We start from the raw sequence: 18,408 nt of genomic DNA on the forward strand, positions 1-18,408 counted from the left end.
TCTTAATCTCCCCTGTCTCATCTGCAGGCCACTTCCTCTGGTCCTCTCTCTGCAGTCACGGTGGAAGAGACAGACCCCACCTCACCTACAGACTGTTTTCAGGGAGTTGTTGCAGCTCAGCGTGGCCGATCACAGAGCGCTGGTTCTGCTTGTCAGAGTTCATCATCTGAGAGCTGAAGGGAGCAGTTAAATCCCTCCGCGGCTTTTATCGAGGCAACTGGAAGAACGTGGACACATCTGAGACTTGCACACCATTCCCATCGTATGAGGGCTTTCCACATAAACTTTCTCTCTCCTTACTGAGGCTTAAGAAGTGCCCGAAGGCACAGCACAGCGTTGACACGTTGACACAGAGCTCCAGCGCTGTCACCCCGCAGGGACAGGGCCCCGTGTCCCAAACTACAGCCTGTGTTCAGCCGCTCCCGCAGCTTTTGATTGTTCACCTCACAAACTGCAAAGGCCTCTGTGCTAGAAATGCCTCAGACCCAGCGCCTTTTCCAATCCCGCTCACTCTCTACGGCAGGAAACCCCACACCTCGGCACACTTTGCTACCTCCCATACACACGGGCTGCCCCGGGGCCGAGGCTGCCACCGCAGCCAGGTCCCCGAGTAGGGGTCCGTGACACCGCAGGGCAACGAGGAGGCGGCAGAGCTGCTTCCTACGAGGCTGGCCGCAGGCGCGGCCGCCGCGGGCCCGAAGCGCCAGGAGCGCCGGCCAAGCCCCGCTCGCCGCGGCCTCCCCGAGCAGGCCCGGCCGGGGCTGGCCCAGCCGCGCCGTCGCCACTGCGCATGCGCGGCCGCAGCACGGCCACAGCCGCCGGGGCGGGGGAGCGCTCCCGGCCCGGGCGCGGAGCGGGGCGGCATGGCGAGCCTGCTCCCCGCCGCCGCCTCGTCTCCCGCCGGCGCCGCGTCCCGCAGCAAGAAGCGTCCGGCGAGCCCGGGCACCGGCGGCGGCGCCGCCAAGAAAAAGAAGGCGACGGCGCCTGGCGGCTCGCAGGTAATGGTGAGAGAGGGGCGGCCGACACGCATGCGCGGTAGCGAGCTGCCTTTCCCCGCCCATTCCCGCCGGGCCGGAGCGTGTCCCGCAGGGGCCTTCCCGCCGGGCTGTCCCCGCTCCGGTACCGCGAGTACCCGCGACACGCCGCCGCCTCCCGCCCTCCTCCTCTCCCGTCCCGCCCGTGGCCGCGCTGGGAGCTGCAGCCCGCTGCGGTGTCCCTCGGGCCGGCGGGGCCTCTCCGAGGTCGGGACGCCGACTGTCGGGCCTTCCTTCATCCCGCTGTAGCGTGGGGCTTGTGTCCTCTCCCCTCCATTTGCACAGCTGGGGCTGTGGGCTCATTCTCCCCACTTCCCGGCCGGGTGCGCGGCCGGATGAGGCAAAGCTTAACCAGGATGCCGTGGGAGCTCCGTTTGTGACCGCGGAGATGCCGTGCGTGGGGACACACGTGTGCGGTGACACTTCCTGACCGAGCTGCCCCACAGCGCTCTGTCCCCTTAGCTTGCCTCCAGCAGCAGCTCTGTAGCGAGGTGTGCCGCGCCTGAGCCCCGTGCGTACCCCCAGACTCATCAGCCTCTGACCCTGCGTGGTGCTGGTTTTACTGTGAGCAGGCTGAGCGGTCGGGGAGGGACTAGTGCTGGACAGAGCACAGTTCAGCAGCTGCTGGATCTGCTGTGTGCACGCACATGGCATTCTCACAGCTGGAGTAAGTGGATAGAAGATTTACATGTGAAACGAAGATGTAACCTCAGAGCCTGAGTTTTGGGGAACAGGGTCGATCAGGGAGGAAGAAGGGCTCTATTAATGTCAGTTTGTCCTAAACTCCAACCCTCAATCTCAGCAGGTGGTGCAGCCTCATTTTCCACTTTGTGTGACACCAGCACCCATCTCCAGATGATGTCATCTGCCTCTTGATGATGGCAAGGTGTAGATCACACCATTATAGAAATAAGCAATCACTCAAACCCTTCTGTTTTTCATCTACCTCTTGATCATGAGGTGGCATCTCATGCTCCTAGATGTTCAGAGTCAGCATGTACATGACTTCTGTATAGACTTTAGATGCTTTTATGTCTTGGGTTATTTGTTCCAGAAAGATTTGGTAGCTGCAGTGGTCAAAAGAAAGTTGGAAAAAATGGTGGGCTCCTTTCTTCCCCCTAGAAATGATTCTTCTCAGTAATATTTCATGAGCTATAACAGTAGCATAGCTACAAAGTCTGCCCTACTGCCAGTTAGGTTGCTTGTTTTCATGTGAGCCACCAGATCAGGGGAGTGCTCATGCATTTTTTACCAATCTTCACTCCAGGCAAATAAAAGCTGTTGTGTACGCACGAGAGCACAGACACAAACTCTTCCTCATTTGAGTGATGCTCTTGTTTTCACCCCGTGGCAGTTACGTGGTTTCTTTTCTGGTGGGCTTATCCTAGGACAGGGAGTACATACCATAGTGCTTATTGTCACTAACAAACTGCACCACAACTGTGAAAAATTACTTCTTGACATGATCAAGTTTGACAACTTCTTCAAGGTGTGATAGAGATCATGGTCTGGATTTTCCAGCATGGAGCAGTCTGCTCTTTGCATGCGCATGTGTGTGTGTGTATGCAGATATAAAATGTTATATATTGATATATTACTTAAATATATATAAATTAATTTATGCTTAAAAGATTTCCCACACTCTTCAGCCTCTAAAACTGTTTTCCAAAGTTCACACCATACTTAAGCTTGTGGACGACTTCCAGTGTTATGAGACAATCCATGATTTCTTACTCAAACTGGGTTTCAATAGTGTGTGATAAACAGTTTTTGTAATGCTTCTCACAAGTCATTTCAGTGGAGGAAGAAGTTATTTCTCAACACTTCATCCAAGTCATCGTATGCATTCATTGACTTCAGCAGTGCAGATCAATCCCACAAGGAAAAGAAAAAAAGTGACTCAGAAAATATTTAACCTCAGGAATGGGACAAGAAACAGCTCATTCAGGCAATCTCATTCAGTGTTGCTGGCTGGCTCTGAAGCAAGCTAGTTAAAACGGAAATGGAATAGGGGCTCTGCATGTTTTGAGTTAAAAATGTTGGTTATGCCACAGCTCACCAAAACGTATCATGCCATAGCTGAGCATTAAATGGTTTGTATTTTAAGTAAACTGACGTTATTTCCTTGGTTGACTAGCAAACTGCAGGTAAGAGAATCCCTACTGGGAGGTTTAAAACTACCTGCAGGGGTCAACTTAGTTCTGGGGACTCTCTATTGTATTAAGTAGTAACTTCTGCTGAGAACTTTGTGCTGGTCTACATAAAAATACTGTTCATGATGTGCCAGCTGTGAACATCCCCACATCTCTGATTCCATCTTTGTGAAATGAAACAAAAAGGGATTGTTGTTAGTTCTGCAAATCACATACTTAAATTTTTCACTCATATGCTCTATGTCACAAGCAGCTGTCACAATGCTCACCCTGAAAGACACACTGGTCTGGTAAAACTGTAAATTTCAAGAGTGTGTTCATTTTTTTATAGAACAGATTTGCTTAAGCATAGCAATGTAATCAGCTAGTTTGAGTAGATGTGTATATCCTATAAGAAGGCACAATTATCAGACAGCATACAGATTTTTATAAACCTCATTTTGATTTTTTTTTTTTCTCCAACATGTGAATTGCTACTTTCTCTAAGATACACCTCAGGAACATTACCAAAAAACATTCTTCAACTTTTTTTTAGAGCGTTGTGCAAATAACACCAAGGTTGTGGGTTCAGTTCCCATATGGGCCATTCACTTGAGAGCTGGAATTGATGATCCTTGTCAGTCCCTTCCAACTTAGAGCGTTCTGTGTGATTTGTGTGAGTTACCGACCCAAAGGTATTGAGTCATATTTGTTTTGGAAGCACATTGCTCATAGAGCTTGTCAGTCATGTCTAGAGAAGGAGATACATGCTTTTAGGACATAACGCCCATTTACCAAACGCAATATTAAAAGTGAGTTTACAGGAAAGCATGATTGCAAATTGGTTACTTCACTTTCATCAGCATTACACAATTATTCCTCCCATGCTGTTGTACCACTGCAAAATACCTCAGTTTTTGCTGCAGCCACTTTGAGGATTATTATGTATATTAAATGGTAACATTAGTGTGTCAAACCCAGTGCTGTGCTGTGATTTACACAGCACCATTCCCTTAGAGATCTCTGCCCACTGGTTCCCAGTGGCTGCCAATTCAGCTCCATCCCTGGCTCTTGTGCAGACTTGTTTCCAGGTCTCCTGTCTCATTAATTACTGTCACTTAACCTGGGATAGAATCTTCGATACTGATCTTAAAATGCCAACAGTTGCTCTACCTTAATGTTCACACCATAATCTTTATAAACTATACTGCAGCAGAAGCTTTTAAAGGAGTATGTTCTAGATCAAGATGTAAGTAATGAAGTAAAATGCTTTTCTGTGACAGCTAACAATCTTTAACGATAGAATTCACAGTAAGATTGGAGAATGATTTGAAAAAAGTTTCTGATTTTATCATAGGAAAAATTAATGATTGAAAATATGCTAAATAATATGGTAAACCTAAATTTGCTTACATTATTTGTGAAATAACTTCAGCCTTAAACTGGCAAAGTATTAATATTGATTTTATTTATAATTATTATTATTGCAGCAGTACTACTGGTATGTCTACTTAATGCTTTCTGTGTTTCTCATTCTATAATTAAAAGCAAAAACTATACAACAATGTTAGAAAATAAATCAAAAGAGTTTAGTTACTACCCTGTTAAATAAACTCCTCTAATGCACCACACAAAAATAAATGGAGTAACTCTGATACAATTAGAACTGCATTTTTATTTTGGATTTATCTATATTATGATGGTTTTACCTCATAAACTGAAGATCATCAGATTTCACAGTTCTGATAGACACGTGTAAGCTCAACAAGTGGACTTAAATAGATACATATTAACATGGTTACTGTTACATAGTCAAAAGCTGCCCACTAAGGGCAGGGAGCTTATCCTGGTATAGAAACAGCGCAGAATTTGACCCTAATCATCAGTAAACTTAATAAATTCTCCTGTTATGCTATTTTACCAAGCCTAGCACTCTTAGCAGGAAACCATCAAATCAATTTAAAAATAACTTTTATTTTAAAGAGCCCATTTGATCTGGCTGTTAGTTCCTGAAAATCGAGGTTAGGGGGAATGGGTTTAGCTACAGAATCAGCAAGTACCACTACTGCTACTGAGCTGAGCTGCTGCTGTCACCATGTTCTGGGACAACCTCTTGGATCACAGTGTAGCACAGTATGACAGCTTTCTGAGTGAAAGTTTCAGACCTTGTTTACTGCACTCAGTATGATACTAAACTTATTCTCGTTATTTTAGTATTATTCCATATTAGACTTTCTGCTACAGAAAAGCATGAGTCTCCTTTGTAGTTGGAAATATAATAAACAAGTAGCTATTATCACCAATCCACCTGCCCTGAAAGACAGAAGGAACCTGACACAGCATCCTAGTAGGGAGATACAAGAACATACCTACTTGCCACTTTATTAAAAAGCTGTCAGGTCATTATGCTCTAGACTACACTTTGTTTTAAAACCTCTCTCATCTTGTAAGATTGTAACAGTAACCAAACATACATTAATTTAACCAGTGAAGCAGTTCCAGTCTGAAGCTACTACTTGCCTGGAATGATATCTTTAAAAGATACAGTGTGTACAGGATGTTGATTCAAACCTAATTAAACTGATTTAAATGACACTTCCATTGGATAAAATATAGATACCATGATACACTGCAGATGATTGCTAGTTACTGATAAAAACTGCCAAGGTGAGCTCTTCAAGTTCAGCCACTTGTGCAATTACATCAAACCCTGCCCAAGAGTTTTGGCCCTTACAAAACTAGCAGCCAGTTCAAAACAAATAAACTTAACAAGAGTTTTAGCAGGTTGCATTTCCATTGGCAGAGCTATCCCACACATGTTAATGTCCTCTGGGATCACACTGCACGTCACCAGACCACTGAAAATCTCCCAGACCTGCAGTTCTCAGAATGAAGCTCTCAGAGGGTCACAGCTTGTATCTAATCCTTTCAGACTCCACACTGCAAAGATACTTTCTGCAACAAAGCTGATAATGAATAACTGGAATACTCTTTGCAAAATACATCTTATTTTCAGGCAGTCCACTAAGGAGAAATGGGATTATCCTGAACCACCAGTTTTTGTCACTTGCACATTTGAAGTTAAATCTGTTAAAGAACCAGAATCTCTCCCTGATGGGGGAAAACGGTAATTAAAAGACAAAAAGCAGATTTTCTACAGAAATCTGGCAAAATTTATGTGTGTTTTAAACTTAGCTTTATTTTAAAAAGGGAATTGCTTTTATAGAGCAATCTAGGTTAAAATGGAAACTGTCAAAACAGAGCTAAGAATTAACTTTGCTTGACATTTATCAGATTTTGAAGGCTTCAGATGATCTGTAATCATAAAAGTACATGAATTTCTAAAACAGACTATGCCAATCTCAGAGAATTACCTGCCTCCCCCAACCAAATGTGAATAGATTTTAGTTTTAGAGTAAACACAGATGTGTTATGTGTAGAAAGGCAGAAGCATATGTGTGTTGTCTTTCACTGTGGGCATTAGTATGCTGGTGTCATGGGTTTTTTACCCTTTTTCAGTTGTCCTAGCAGACGATTTTAATCTCTCCTCTAGCTAACAGAAAATGGAGTCTTACTATGATCACAACTAGTTTCAGGATTCATAATAATCATGCAGGAAATTTAGGAGATTTAATAACAATGGTTCATCATTTCTATCATAAAGAGAAAAAATAGGATAGGCTATTTTTTTGAAGGAGAAAGAGCAATCTGAAACACCTCACACATGTTCTTTAGCATGAAATTTTCTCTGAGAGGTAGTTCCCCTAAAAAGGGATCTCAGAATCCAGTTAATGCTGTAAAAGAGTCAGATTAACAAAAGAAATTTTGCAATAACTTAGCTGTCTAGATGTTGCAGATTTGAAGAAGTGTTAGACTGTTTTTCACATTTTTCTGAAGTGCAATAATTGTGATTGGTAGTAACTTCCAAATCTTGCTGTAGCAAGACATTGATAGTTACATCAATTATATATTATATCCATTTATTCAATGTGTTCATTCTGGATTGGAAAGGCAAATATAAATATTAATTTATTTGCCAGGGAGTGTTGTGAACACATATTTCAAACATACCAAGAAAACAGACTGGAGAGATTGGCTGTTTGTTTAAACCTGCAGGAAGCCATAAAAGCTGTGACACACTGTGTTGTGAGGTTTGCCTGGCCCTCACACAAGAATTCGTATCCATAAACAGCATGTCTTGCCTCATTGCAAAGCACACCTGCAACTTTAAGAGGCTCAATTGGGCAAGTGGGTTAGTTTCTCATTACTGGAGTCCCAGTCTCCTCCTATCTCCTTCCCTCTTATCCACCTCCACAAGTCTCAGTTGCATGCTCCTGCTGCCTGCCTCATGCCAGCTTTGGCTCTCCCCAGACCTGTTCCCACTGCCAGAGGTCAGCAGTCAGGACTTGCAAAACATTCCCCCCTCTTAGAAGCTGCATTGCCTTCTGCTGCACTGGTGGGCTGGACTGATTCACAGGGAAGTCTAACAGCTGTGGGGTGTAGCACAAAGAGTCATGACCAAGTGACAAGGAAAACCACTTTTCCATTACAATCTACTTCATGAGTTTACATACTCTTAATTCCAGATTTCATTAGTTGACTGTAACAGACTAAATTAAATGCTCCATCCAGTGTCCCTGCCTGCAGGAAGGCCTGGAAAGTAACAGCTTCAGCGGTCATATTGCTTGTCTGTCAGCCTCCAAGTCCCTCAGCTGATTCTACTGACGGTGAGATGCCACCAAAATAAGCTATCAAGAAATGTGTACTACTCCTAATTATACTTCTCCCTGAAGATTGAGGCAACTCGTTCTACTTGGGATTCAGAACCATGAGCATCTGTCTTTTTGAAAGCAGGTATTAAATCCTTTCTTTCAAAAGTAGAAGCACACTTATGCACTGATACTCGCTTTTTATATTGTCTGTCCTTACAACTGCTTAATCTGAAGTTAACTGAAGTTAACTGTTCTGCCACTGCCTCTTTTTCCCAAGCACACTCCAATGACTGGGTTAAAAGCAGGTCTGGTGTGGGAGTGTGGAAAGGTGTCCTCCTCTACAGTCAAGGATGGAAGTTTTCTCTCTGTTCCAAAGAGAGCAAATCCATAGTTTGGTCATGAACATGGTTATCAGAATGGTCTGCTTATGTATTTTAGGTCTTTATTTCTATCATGTGTTTTGTCTTATGATCATTTCGATACAAAATATACAGTTCTGCAAACAGGGATCAGAAATAATTTCCTTTCTAAACTCTAGACAAAAAGTGAAATAGTCATATCATCTAATAAGATGTGTTTACGTTGTAGTAAAAATGCAATACTGTTAATTCAAGAAGCAAATTTGAAATGGATAGAAGGAAACTCTTGTGAGTAATACATACTTACACTGTAGCAGAGAGGGGTGAATTCACCCCTTATTTTGGGAGGGGTGAATATCTGTGGCTACATGTCTTACAATTGTCCCAGGATGTAAGTACTGGCTGACTCAGGAAGAAAAAGTCTTTGCTGTTTAAAAGACCCTCCTGTGGATAAGGAGTTTTTTTGAGAATTAAAAGTAAATTCCTTTTATAAAACATTGTAGCCATTGCTGGAATTTACCACATGAAAAGAGACTCTTATTATCATATTTGACTTTTTATAATTTATTTAACAGAGAAATATGATTTGTTGTGTATCGTATGTCTTTAATTTTCAATAAATACACAAAATCCCATGCTTCTGTGTACAACCTACCTAATATGTGTACTACATAAAATCTGATTTAGTTAAAAAAGATAGCTCATTTTGCAAACAGGCCTAGAGGTGAAACCTTCTACACAGTTTTAGGCAACTTAGGTTTTTGAGTTTCTGCCCTTGGAGTGTGGACATGCTTGTAGCTTTACTTACTCCAGTGTTCATAAGGACGCAGTGCACTTATCATGACAGCCTTATTTATTGCTTCCTCAGATTTTTACTTTTCTGAGTTAATGAAAGAACAAGAAGAAAGGCAGGAAAGGCTGAGACACCTATGATAGTTTCTGCATAAATTAGACAAGGTTTACAGGCATGGCTAGCATCACTTAAGCAGTACAACTGGAAAACTCAAATTTCAGGCATTTAAGTCTATTTTCACATTTGAAAATGAAACAGCAATTTTCCAAGATAAATACAGAACTATTGCTTAGAATTTGGTTAGATATGAATCAAAGAGACCATATTTGAAGAAAAGGTTATTGGCATCTCAGGAGTATAGGGGATGTTCATCAGGCAAGAGAGAAAGTACTGTGAGAACACTCATCATTTAGGATAAAGGTGGAGGGAGTTAAAACCCCCTAGGAAACTGTGTTCAAGTTATGTGCCATAAAAAGTTTTCCTGTTGAGTCTGTAGTCTATTGGTATGCAGTTCATCCAGAAACTTGTCTTAATTTTCCAGATAAACAGGTACGTTTAATAAAAGATGACTCCTCTGTCTAAAAACTTTGTTACATTTCTGCCCTGAAATCATCAGGACTACAACAAAATACTGCTGAATTGGAACATCCAGAAATTAGGGCAGTAATTAATGTGAGTTATATGACTGCTTATGACCAAAAGAGCTTTTTGTTACTAAAACCAGTATTTTCTATTTTATAAGATACTGATTTCTAGCCAGGGAGATGGAGAGTTGTGCAATCTCTGTGCTTGGAAGTTTTCGGGGCCTGCTGGGGCAAAGCCCCAAGAATCTAGTCCTAGGTCAGTCTTGACCCTGCTTTGAGCAGGAGGTGAGCTGGTGACCTCCTGAGACCCCTTCCAGCCTCAGTGATTCAGTGTTACTGTGTCAACTCCAAATGTCTGATTATGTGTCTAAGATGAGTGTGTCCTCTCCCTAAACAAACAGTCCTACAATCCTGTTATAGGCAGGTTCAAACATGAAAATTTCCACAAAAATCAATGACTACATTTTGACATTATTAAGTCTTCCTATACTGTAACAATGGTTATGTTTTAGTAGAACTGCTCTTCCCTTAAAAGGACTGGACAATGGTCTGACAGGAAAATTAACTGTGAAAGTTAAAGACTGGACTAGAAGAAGGCCATTTTTCCCTGATATATACACAGTGTGTTCAGGCTCCTCAAACCAAAGGAGTAATCTGAAAGGCCTTGTTCTTTAAGTTTATTATCCTTATTTACATAGTCTAGAACTAGAAGTGCTAGTTTGAGTCTTACATTCATGACCCTGAATCTTCTCAAGTCAGAAATTCCACTTTCACCTGAATTTTTGTTAAATTTATTTGTTGCGGCCAGAATTGCCTTTTTTACGGATACAGACTTGCCCCTTTTTTAATCTGTCAAAAAGATATTTTTTATTTGCTGAATAATTCATTGTGGTAAATGTCTTAACATAGGAGCCTGTTAAACCCACCACAAAATGTTAATACTGTGTTTCCCTCTCACCTACAATTGTGGATGTGATACCAAAACTTCATTAATTCTAATGTAGTGGCAAGTCAAGTCTTTTAATAGTTCTGTTCTATTTCAAGCAGAAAAGGCAGTTAGAATAGAAGTTTATTTGAAAACACCAAACTGTCTGGCACGTTTCAGATCTGCTGCAGTTCCTTAATTTCAATATATGGTATCAGGGTGAAGTGCCACAGAACTTGCATAGCTGAGTAAACAACCACCTACTTGTACAAATGTTTCTGCAGAAATATGTCAGAAATTTGCCTTCAAATTAGCTCTACCACACAACTCTCTCTTCCCTTTTCCTCCTGAGCTGCCTCAAAATAGCCTACAAGAGATACTTATATTACCTTATTTTCATCTAAATTAGAATTTGCCATATGTTTATTTTGGCTCAGTTGTTAGGGTTTTTTTTTTCCTTCTCCAGTTAAATGTAGGTATCCATAGGATAATGCACCTACAGTTTTGCTGAGTACAGGAGACTGGTGTGCTATTCAAAGAATGGGGTTGTTGGTAGTGAGTTTACTAGATAAAGGAAAGTGAATGCAGTATTCAGGGTATGTGCAACCAGATTTTTTTTTTTTTTTTTTTTTTGTCCTATAATATGAGACAAACAATAAAGATGACAGATTTAGCTTGAAGAATTTTTACATCTAAGGTATAGTTTCTTGTCTTGTCTTCTTTAAAAGACCTTTGGAGCATCTGATAAAATTACTGTTCTCTGATACATTATACCTTTGATAACTTTTAGAAAGAATGTTTTTATTCTCAGTTCTTGTAGCATTGCAATGTTTCGTAGATTGGTGTACCTAACCTTTGTCTTTCTGACATGGTGTTTCAGTATGGCAGTCTTAAGTACCTGTGCACAAATGGAAAAACCTTCTAAGTAACTTCAGACTGCAATGCACCATGGCAAAAAGTAGTGTGGTTAGCAGAAATGAAATAAAGCTAGAATTTTTATGTACTTAAAGTGACAAGAAAGACAGAATCAAGTGCTAAAATGTGCAAAAAATAGGGAAAATGCAAAAGTAAAGTTTTATTTTCTATATTGGTTTACCTGGTAGTCCATAACATTTTGAAGATAAAATTTAACTCTTCTAATTCGGGTGTGTTTTTTCCTAAGCAAAATAGATAGTGTAGTAGCTCTGAAAGAGTTTGCAGTTGAAACTATTTAATTGCCTTCCCTTGAAGAAATGTAGTTTTGGTTTTTTTGTTACTCAGGTGTTCTTTCCCATCAGAATGGATAATATTCTTCAGAATAAACTACAATCAGGAAACTGAGGTTTTGGTTTTTTTTTCCAGAATGAAATTACTCTCCCATCAATCATAGGAGCCGATAACTTTTTGGTTTCCTTGTCCTTGATTCAATCCCGTGTAGATAAATGGACTTGGATCCTTCTCCTGCCTTGGCTGAAGGCTGTTACCCCGCACAGGGATTCTGGTGTGCGCCCTGAGCGCAGCATTACAGTGGTAACAGCACATGAGCATATTGTAATCCTCCACTCTTTTCTCCAGAAGTACTTTGACCTTAACTGTTCTGTACCAAATGATGTATTTTAAACTTTAAGATGCAGTTAAGCCAAAGTCCTTGACTGATTTTTTTCTGCTAGAGAAAGGAACATACTGGCAGGTTTTTTATAAAAATTCAATTGTGATTTACTATAGTCTTTCTTGCTAGTACGCTTCCATCCATTTTCAGTCTTAAAGCCCATCAATTTAGGAGACTTTTTTTATTTAGAGGGATCAAAATATTCTGTTAGCTGAGCTCACTTTTACCCTTGATGAAAGTATGACCCAACATGTGTTTTTGGATTCTAAATATACTGAAAGTTTTAGCTCTAGGGCCACTTCAGCAATGCCATTCAGTTTATGCTTAATAATTTGTCCAAGTTACAGTTTTCTTAATAAAGGAAACTGTCAAACTTTATAAACAAGGAATAGTCTCAATCCACCAAATGAAATCTAAAAGTGAGAGATCCCTTGTAATTATTTAAACCAAAAGGAGCTTTGTGGCAAATGCAAATTAAACCAAGCTTTTCTGGGATAGTGCAAAGCTATTCACAGTTGTGTCCCAATTACATTCTATTTGAGGCTTTTCCCCACAGGAAATAGTAATTTTTTTTTTCCTTTAAATATCTCTAAGTTATAAAACTTTGTCTTTCACAGTACTTAAAAGCCTTTAAATGGGAAAGCATGTTTGGCGTGTGAAATCTCTTGAGAATAAATCCAAGCATTTTACTAAGGCTTGTACTCTTTTTCTGTTTAATAATTTTGAAGAGAAGAAAGTGAACTTGAGTTTTTCCTTGGTTTGTTGTTGTTGTTGGTTTTTCTTTTTTTTTTTTTTTTTTAAGTGAGCAGTACCATTATGAAAGGAGATCTTTTGTCATGAAATTGCTATGTCTTTTCCTCCCAGGTTTTTAAGAAATGCTTGAGAGGTGGGGAATGTAATTAAAATCTTATTCTCCCTTTGGTTGCATTTTTAATTTTGAATTCTAACCCTCTCACATCATAATAGAGCTTTGCATTAGGGTGTTTTATACCTCCATCAAAGTGACTAAAGTAATTAGTATTTTATACATTTTGGTAAGTATTTTGTCACTGAAACCACCAGTGCAGGTGAATGATAATGGTTTGAAGCTCAGGCACTGACAGGATCCTAAATGAGAATGTCGCCTTTTAATCAAGAGCACTTGGAGTCTATGGTATTGAAATGCCCTACAGAGAGCATAGAAAAGCCATCCATCACTTTGTGACAGTCCAATCTTTTAGTGCATGAGTAAAATTTTATTCAGCCTTTCTGAGGCAGTTGGAATGTGAGATGTTTAACTTGCCTCAGAGCAGCAGAAGTTCGAAAGCATAATATCAAGATTGCTATCTGGGCAGCTTATGTGTCTTATGTATTACCTTTTTTTAAATTGCAATTGAAGCATTTTCCATGTCCTGCTTCAAACACCTTCCCCCATACTCTTATATACACAACAGCAGAGATTACATCTGAATTTTAGTCATATGTTTGGAGTTGATTTGCACAGTTGATTAGCTCTTGATGCTCAGTGGAAATACTAAGCAAATCAGAGGGAAAGAACTGCTGCTTTAGGAAAGCAGGTTTTGTAAATCTTGTACAGGTAAATAGTTTGACATGTGATTCAGAAATCCTCTGGGATATGGTTAGAAGAAGTGCATTTAGTGATACATGTACTTGGAATTGTAAACTATTATTATAATAGTCAACAATCTAATTTCAAACTTTGTGTTGCTATGTTTGTTTTTAACACCCTCTTTCAGCTTTCTTTATAAGTGAAAACAGCAGTAGCATCTGAGGACAATGTGGTAATATAAGCAAAAATATTTTTGTTGTCAGGCCTTTAGGGTATTTACTTGTGATGTCAGTGGAAGCAGAAACCTATACCAGGACCCTTGTCTTTTAAGATGAGTTGACAGTGATAAAACCCACTGACTTAGATGGTTTTACTCCCAATTTAAACTATATGCAAATGAGTTGCCAACCCTAGTGCTTGCTTGAAATCGGGGATAATGATCTGCAATGTACTTAATTAGCTGGATACTACTCAGGATTTTGGTTTTTTAAAGTAAATTCAGTTTTTCAATGCCCTTTGGAACCAAATTTGCTCTGAATGTGCAAGATTAGGGATTTTTTTTTTTCTGTCTTGGCATTTGAATACAATTTTTTGTCTTATGCCAAAATAAGGTAGGACCTTCTGTGAAGGAAAAACGTTCCTAAAATACTACCATGTACCCAAATGCTGAGAGAGAAAAGGCTGAGGAAATTGTACTGGGCTTTATTTTAGTGAGTAGAAAGGAAGAAGGAACAAGTTTTTCCTGCTGAATCCAAGAACTAGTAAAATGCAACCAGATGAGGAAGACATGTTTATACATCTTATATCTTACTGAAAAAGTCTTTCCAGCAAACCCTTTCCAGCAAATCATGGACATGGATAGAGTTAATCTTGTCCTAGACAGTGCTGCTTCTTCAGTCCTGCATTTTTACTGAATCTTCAGTAAGTTTGCTTTCAGAAATGTACCATGGTTATAATCTTGGCAACGGGAAATTTTTTAACCATCATTTTAACTTGAGCTTAAACACGTCTAATTCTGACACCTTTCTCAGTGAATTATTCCCAGCAATGTAAAGAGCTGCATTTTTGTCTGCCAGAGGGTACGTGTTCAAGATTTAATGGCCCCTGTCATGTCATCAGGCAAAGTTAAATGATTTAAATATTCAGAATGTGCAAGAGCCCAGGCCAGCCTTGTTATAGTGAGAGCTAATATATTAATCAAACAGCTTAATATATGTTCCAGTATGAGCAGTATTAGCTGGCACTCTGTTAAATAGCTGACATTCAGGATCTACTCCCAATTTTAAAAAGTCTGCTCATATAATCGCTGCTGTCATCTGGTGACATTCGTGCTCTTTTTCCACATGGCATTCTCACTCACTGTAATTGTCTGCTAGTGAAAATACAGGTATTATCCATCGATTTTATAAATTACCATTTTCTTCCCTGGCTGCATGCCACAGCTCTGTCAGGATATCACAGAACTTACACACAACCAAAAGCCAAGTAAGTTCCTACAAGTTGGATACTGCTGCTTTAAAAGTAACCTACTACAGGAATGATTAGACACACACCATTATTGAAGCTGAGTTAAAGCAACACTGTAGTAGTATTGTGATTATGAAAATCAGCTGCCAAAAGAAAGTAAAACTAAATTAGAGTATTTATTGAATTTCACATAGAAAGGTTGAAGACAAGTGGGTTTCTCAGTAAACTGGGTGCTTGGGGCCAGACCCCTCTAATTACTTCTTTTTCAATAGTGACATACAACGCCCTCATCATCACTATAAGACAAAGCCAGCATTTCAGAAATACTGAATGCAGAAACAAAACCAAACCAAAACCCAACATGTGCAAGCACCTTCATCTACAATTCCTGTACTCAATATAGTGTCAAAACTAACAAATTAATGACTTGCAGAAAACAGGAAGAATCAATGTTTTCAGTATTGTTTTTGAATCCATAAATTAGAAACTCTCTTTCCAATTCTCACAGAATTTATTTGTGCATTTAAGTTTTGATTTACCAACACACTGTTCAGTTAACTTCTGGTTTTAAATTTTCTTTTAGCATGTAAACTGTTAATACCTAGTGAAACTGGCCACTGATGATCATAGTATACCTTCAGTGATGTGCAAATCAATTTTTTTTTTCTAAGGCATGATATGCATGTATGCAGCGACAGGATGCCAGAAATGCATGTATTTGTATCTTTGACTTTATGTTTCATATTTTCATGGGTTTTTTATACATAGTAAAATCCTATTAGTCTAAAATAATAAAAAATATTATAGAATATAATCCAAAAATAAATAGGTAAGAAATTTTACTTCAGTATATATCAGCTATTCTTATACGTACTGATATTGCGGAGTTCTAATCCTTACTGGGGGAATTAAAAGAAAAAAAAAAAAGAAATTATGAGTGAAACAAGCACTTTCATAATAAGCTAATTTCACCTGGTATTTAGTCCCATTGCTGACACACATCCCAAACCCCACAATGCTGATTCCACCTAGAAATAGCCAAAACAAAGAAATTAGCTTCCATGGTCTACAAGTTTTGCTTGTCCTCTCTAAATAAAACCAGACAGATGGCGCAATCTTTGGAAATCAAGTGAAAACATCTGTGGTAGGGAATTTGGAGCAAAATATATACAAAAAATTAATAGGTCTATCAAAACCTAGTACTGAAAATAGTATGTGAATAGGCGGCCTCCAGTGTGTTTTCTCACAGTACAGACAGTATATACAGCAGGGTCCAAACTAGGCTCATTCCTGGGGTTTGGCTTTACTTAAAAGAAACCAGTGTAAAGGTAGCAAAGCTTAGGTCTGGTCTCTTCCCCAGACTTGGCTGCTCCTAAAACAAACTTATTAGGACTCCCCAGTGTTTGCTGCAGGTTTTCAGTCTCTCTAATTTTTGCTACCAAGTTCTCCGCTGTCTTCCTCCATTGTGCGACTGTCACCCAGTCCTAGGACATAACAGGGAGGGCAGTATCCCACCCAGCAGGGATGCTCAGAATAGATGGTCTTGTGAAAAGAACTGCAAAGTAGAAGCTCATCCCCTCACTATTTCTCTCATCTGTCCCAGGAGGGATAGAGGTTGCCAACTTGCCGTACTGTGGTTGTAGTTAAAATTCAGCTGAAGCACATAAACGTGAGTTTACAGAGGGAATAAAATTGCAAAAATGCTCCTGTAAGAAGTATTTGCCCTGCTGCCTATGACTTTTAATACATGCCATTCCAGTCAAGGTTGCTCAGTGCCTTGGGGATACTGGGAGGAGAACGAGAAGAACAGAGAAGGGTAACATGAGAAGTGGCAACATGGACTTCAGTGGGGATTAATAGCCACAGAAAGAGGTGCTGGAAGAGTATGAATTACTGATAGTTACTTGGCTTAGCTGCAGTCTTTACTGCAGTCTTTTTATCCTTATTTGAGGTAAAACTAGCACAAGCATGTTCAGCTGTACTGACGTCACATCTTCATTTTTCCATGCAAGTGTACCCTGTTAACGTAAAGCCACTCCAAAATTTTTGTTGCTATAATCTTCAACAGACTATGGAGAAAAACATACTGCTTAGTGACTAATGTAGCACAAATTCCCTGTAGCCCTAGTTACATAAACTACCATTTAAAAGACACAATTTAGTTATAAAGTGCACGTTAAAAGCTGCTCTCTCCTTGAAGTGTATATTGAATTCCTCATAAAGATTGTTTACAAGATCAGTTAAAAAAAAAAAAAAAAAAAAAAAAAAAAAAAAAAAAACTTTAAAGAAGCTTTTGAGCATGGTTGCACCTTCTTTTGAGCCCCACAGCAAAGCACTTGGGATTATCCCAGGAGTCGGGGGTGAGGGAGTTAGCTAAGAGAGCAGCTCAGTAGGGAAAATGTGCTGGGGATGGGCTGTGGATTGGGCAGGAAGGGGAAGCTGCCCCACATGTGACTGAGGGTTACAGCACACATTGAGCAGAGCATGTTCCCTGGTGACAGACACTTCCTCACTGTGCTCACGACACCACCGGCGCTTCACAGGACTACAAAGGGCATTTGAATTCCTGTTTGTTTGTCCCAACCCATGACACTGAGAAATGAACTGTCTTCCAATCTAAACGACCAAGAAAACAAGCACATTTGGGAAAGATTTGTTCAACTGATGTTAAAAGTTAAATATTACCTTTACGGTGCAGTAATTGTTCACTGAGGAATCTCTTTTCAGACTGTAAATAATGGTTTGTTTTATCACTGTATTATTCACTTTCAGGAAACGTGTTTTGGAGAACAAAGGTAGATAGATCCATATCCCCTGCCTTTAAAAAACTTCCAGAAAACGAACCTGAAAAATTATATGACGTTCCCTATGCTTTAAATCCTGACATTTTAAACATAGGCCAGAGAGATTTGTAGATTCTGGAGGCACTTGCAGTTTATGTCTGTAAAGCTACAGAGGATATCAGCTGAGATTTCTGCAGGCTGCAAGGGAAGAGCTTTTCAAAGCTCTGTACTGCCAGAGTTCACGCCTCTGTGCAATAGCACATTATTTGGGAAAGAATGCTTCTGCTCAACTCTTTAATGTTTTTCCAGAAAGAAAAGCACATTAGCTGAGTGTGTCTCTGCCATGGTCCCATTGCTAAAAATCAGAGTTTTTGTACAAGCAATGCTGAGTGAGGGAACTGGCATGCCTCTACAGTACATCTTTATCTCAGTTCCCAGCATTTAACTGGAATCACAATACTCAGTCTTATTTGCTTCCCAGT

The 18,408-nt window shown here is 40.0% G+C and overlaps 1 protein-coding gene across 1 annotated transcript in view; it reads left to right on the forward strand.

The window, feature by feature from the left end:
* Positions 1-457: 457 nt before the first annotated feature.
* INO80C (INO80 complex subunit C) overlaps positions 458-18,408 on the forward strand; it is a 30,363-nt gene continuing 12,412 nt past the window's right edge. The window contains 4 exon segments of the mRNA XM_066327123.1: positions 458-730; positions 733-767; positions 770-847; positions 849-998. Of these exon segments, the coding sequence (XP_066183220.1) occupies positions 475-730; positions 733-767; positions 770-847; positions 849-998 (519 nt within the window). The 5' untranslated portion in view covers positions 458-474.

Source organism: Sylvia atricapilla, chromosome 1 (assembly GCF_009819655.1).
Source record: "Sylvia atricapilla isolate bSylAtr1 chromosome 1, bSylAtr1.pri, whole genome shotgun sequence".
NCBI classification, from domain to species: domain Eukaryota; kingdom Metazoa; phylum Chordata; class Aves; order Passeriformes; family Sylviidae; genus Sylvia; species Sylvia atricapilla.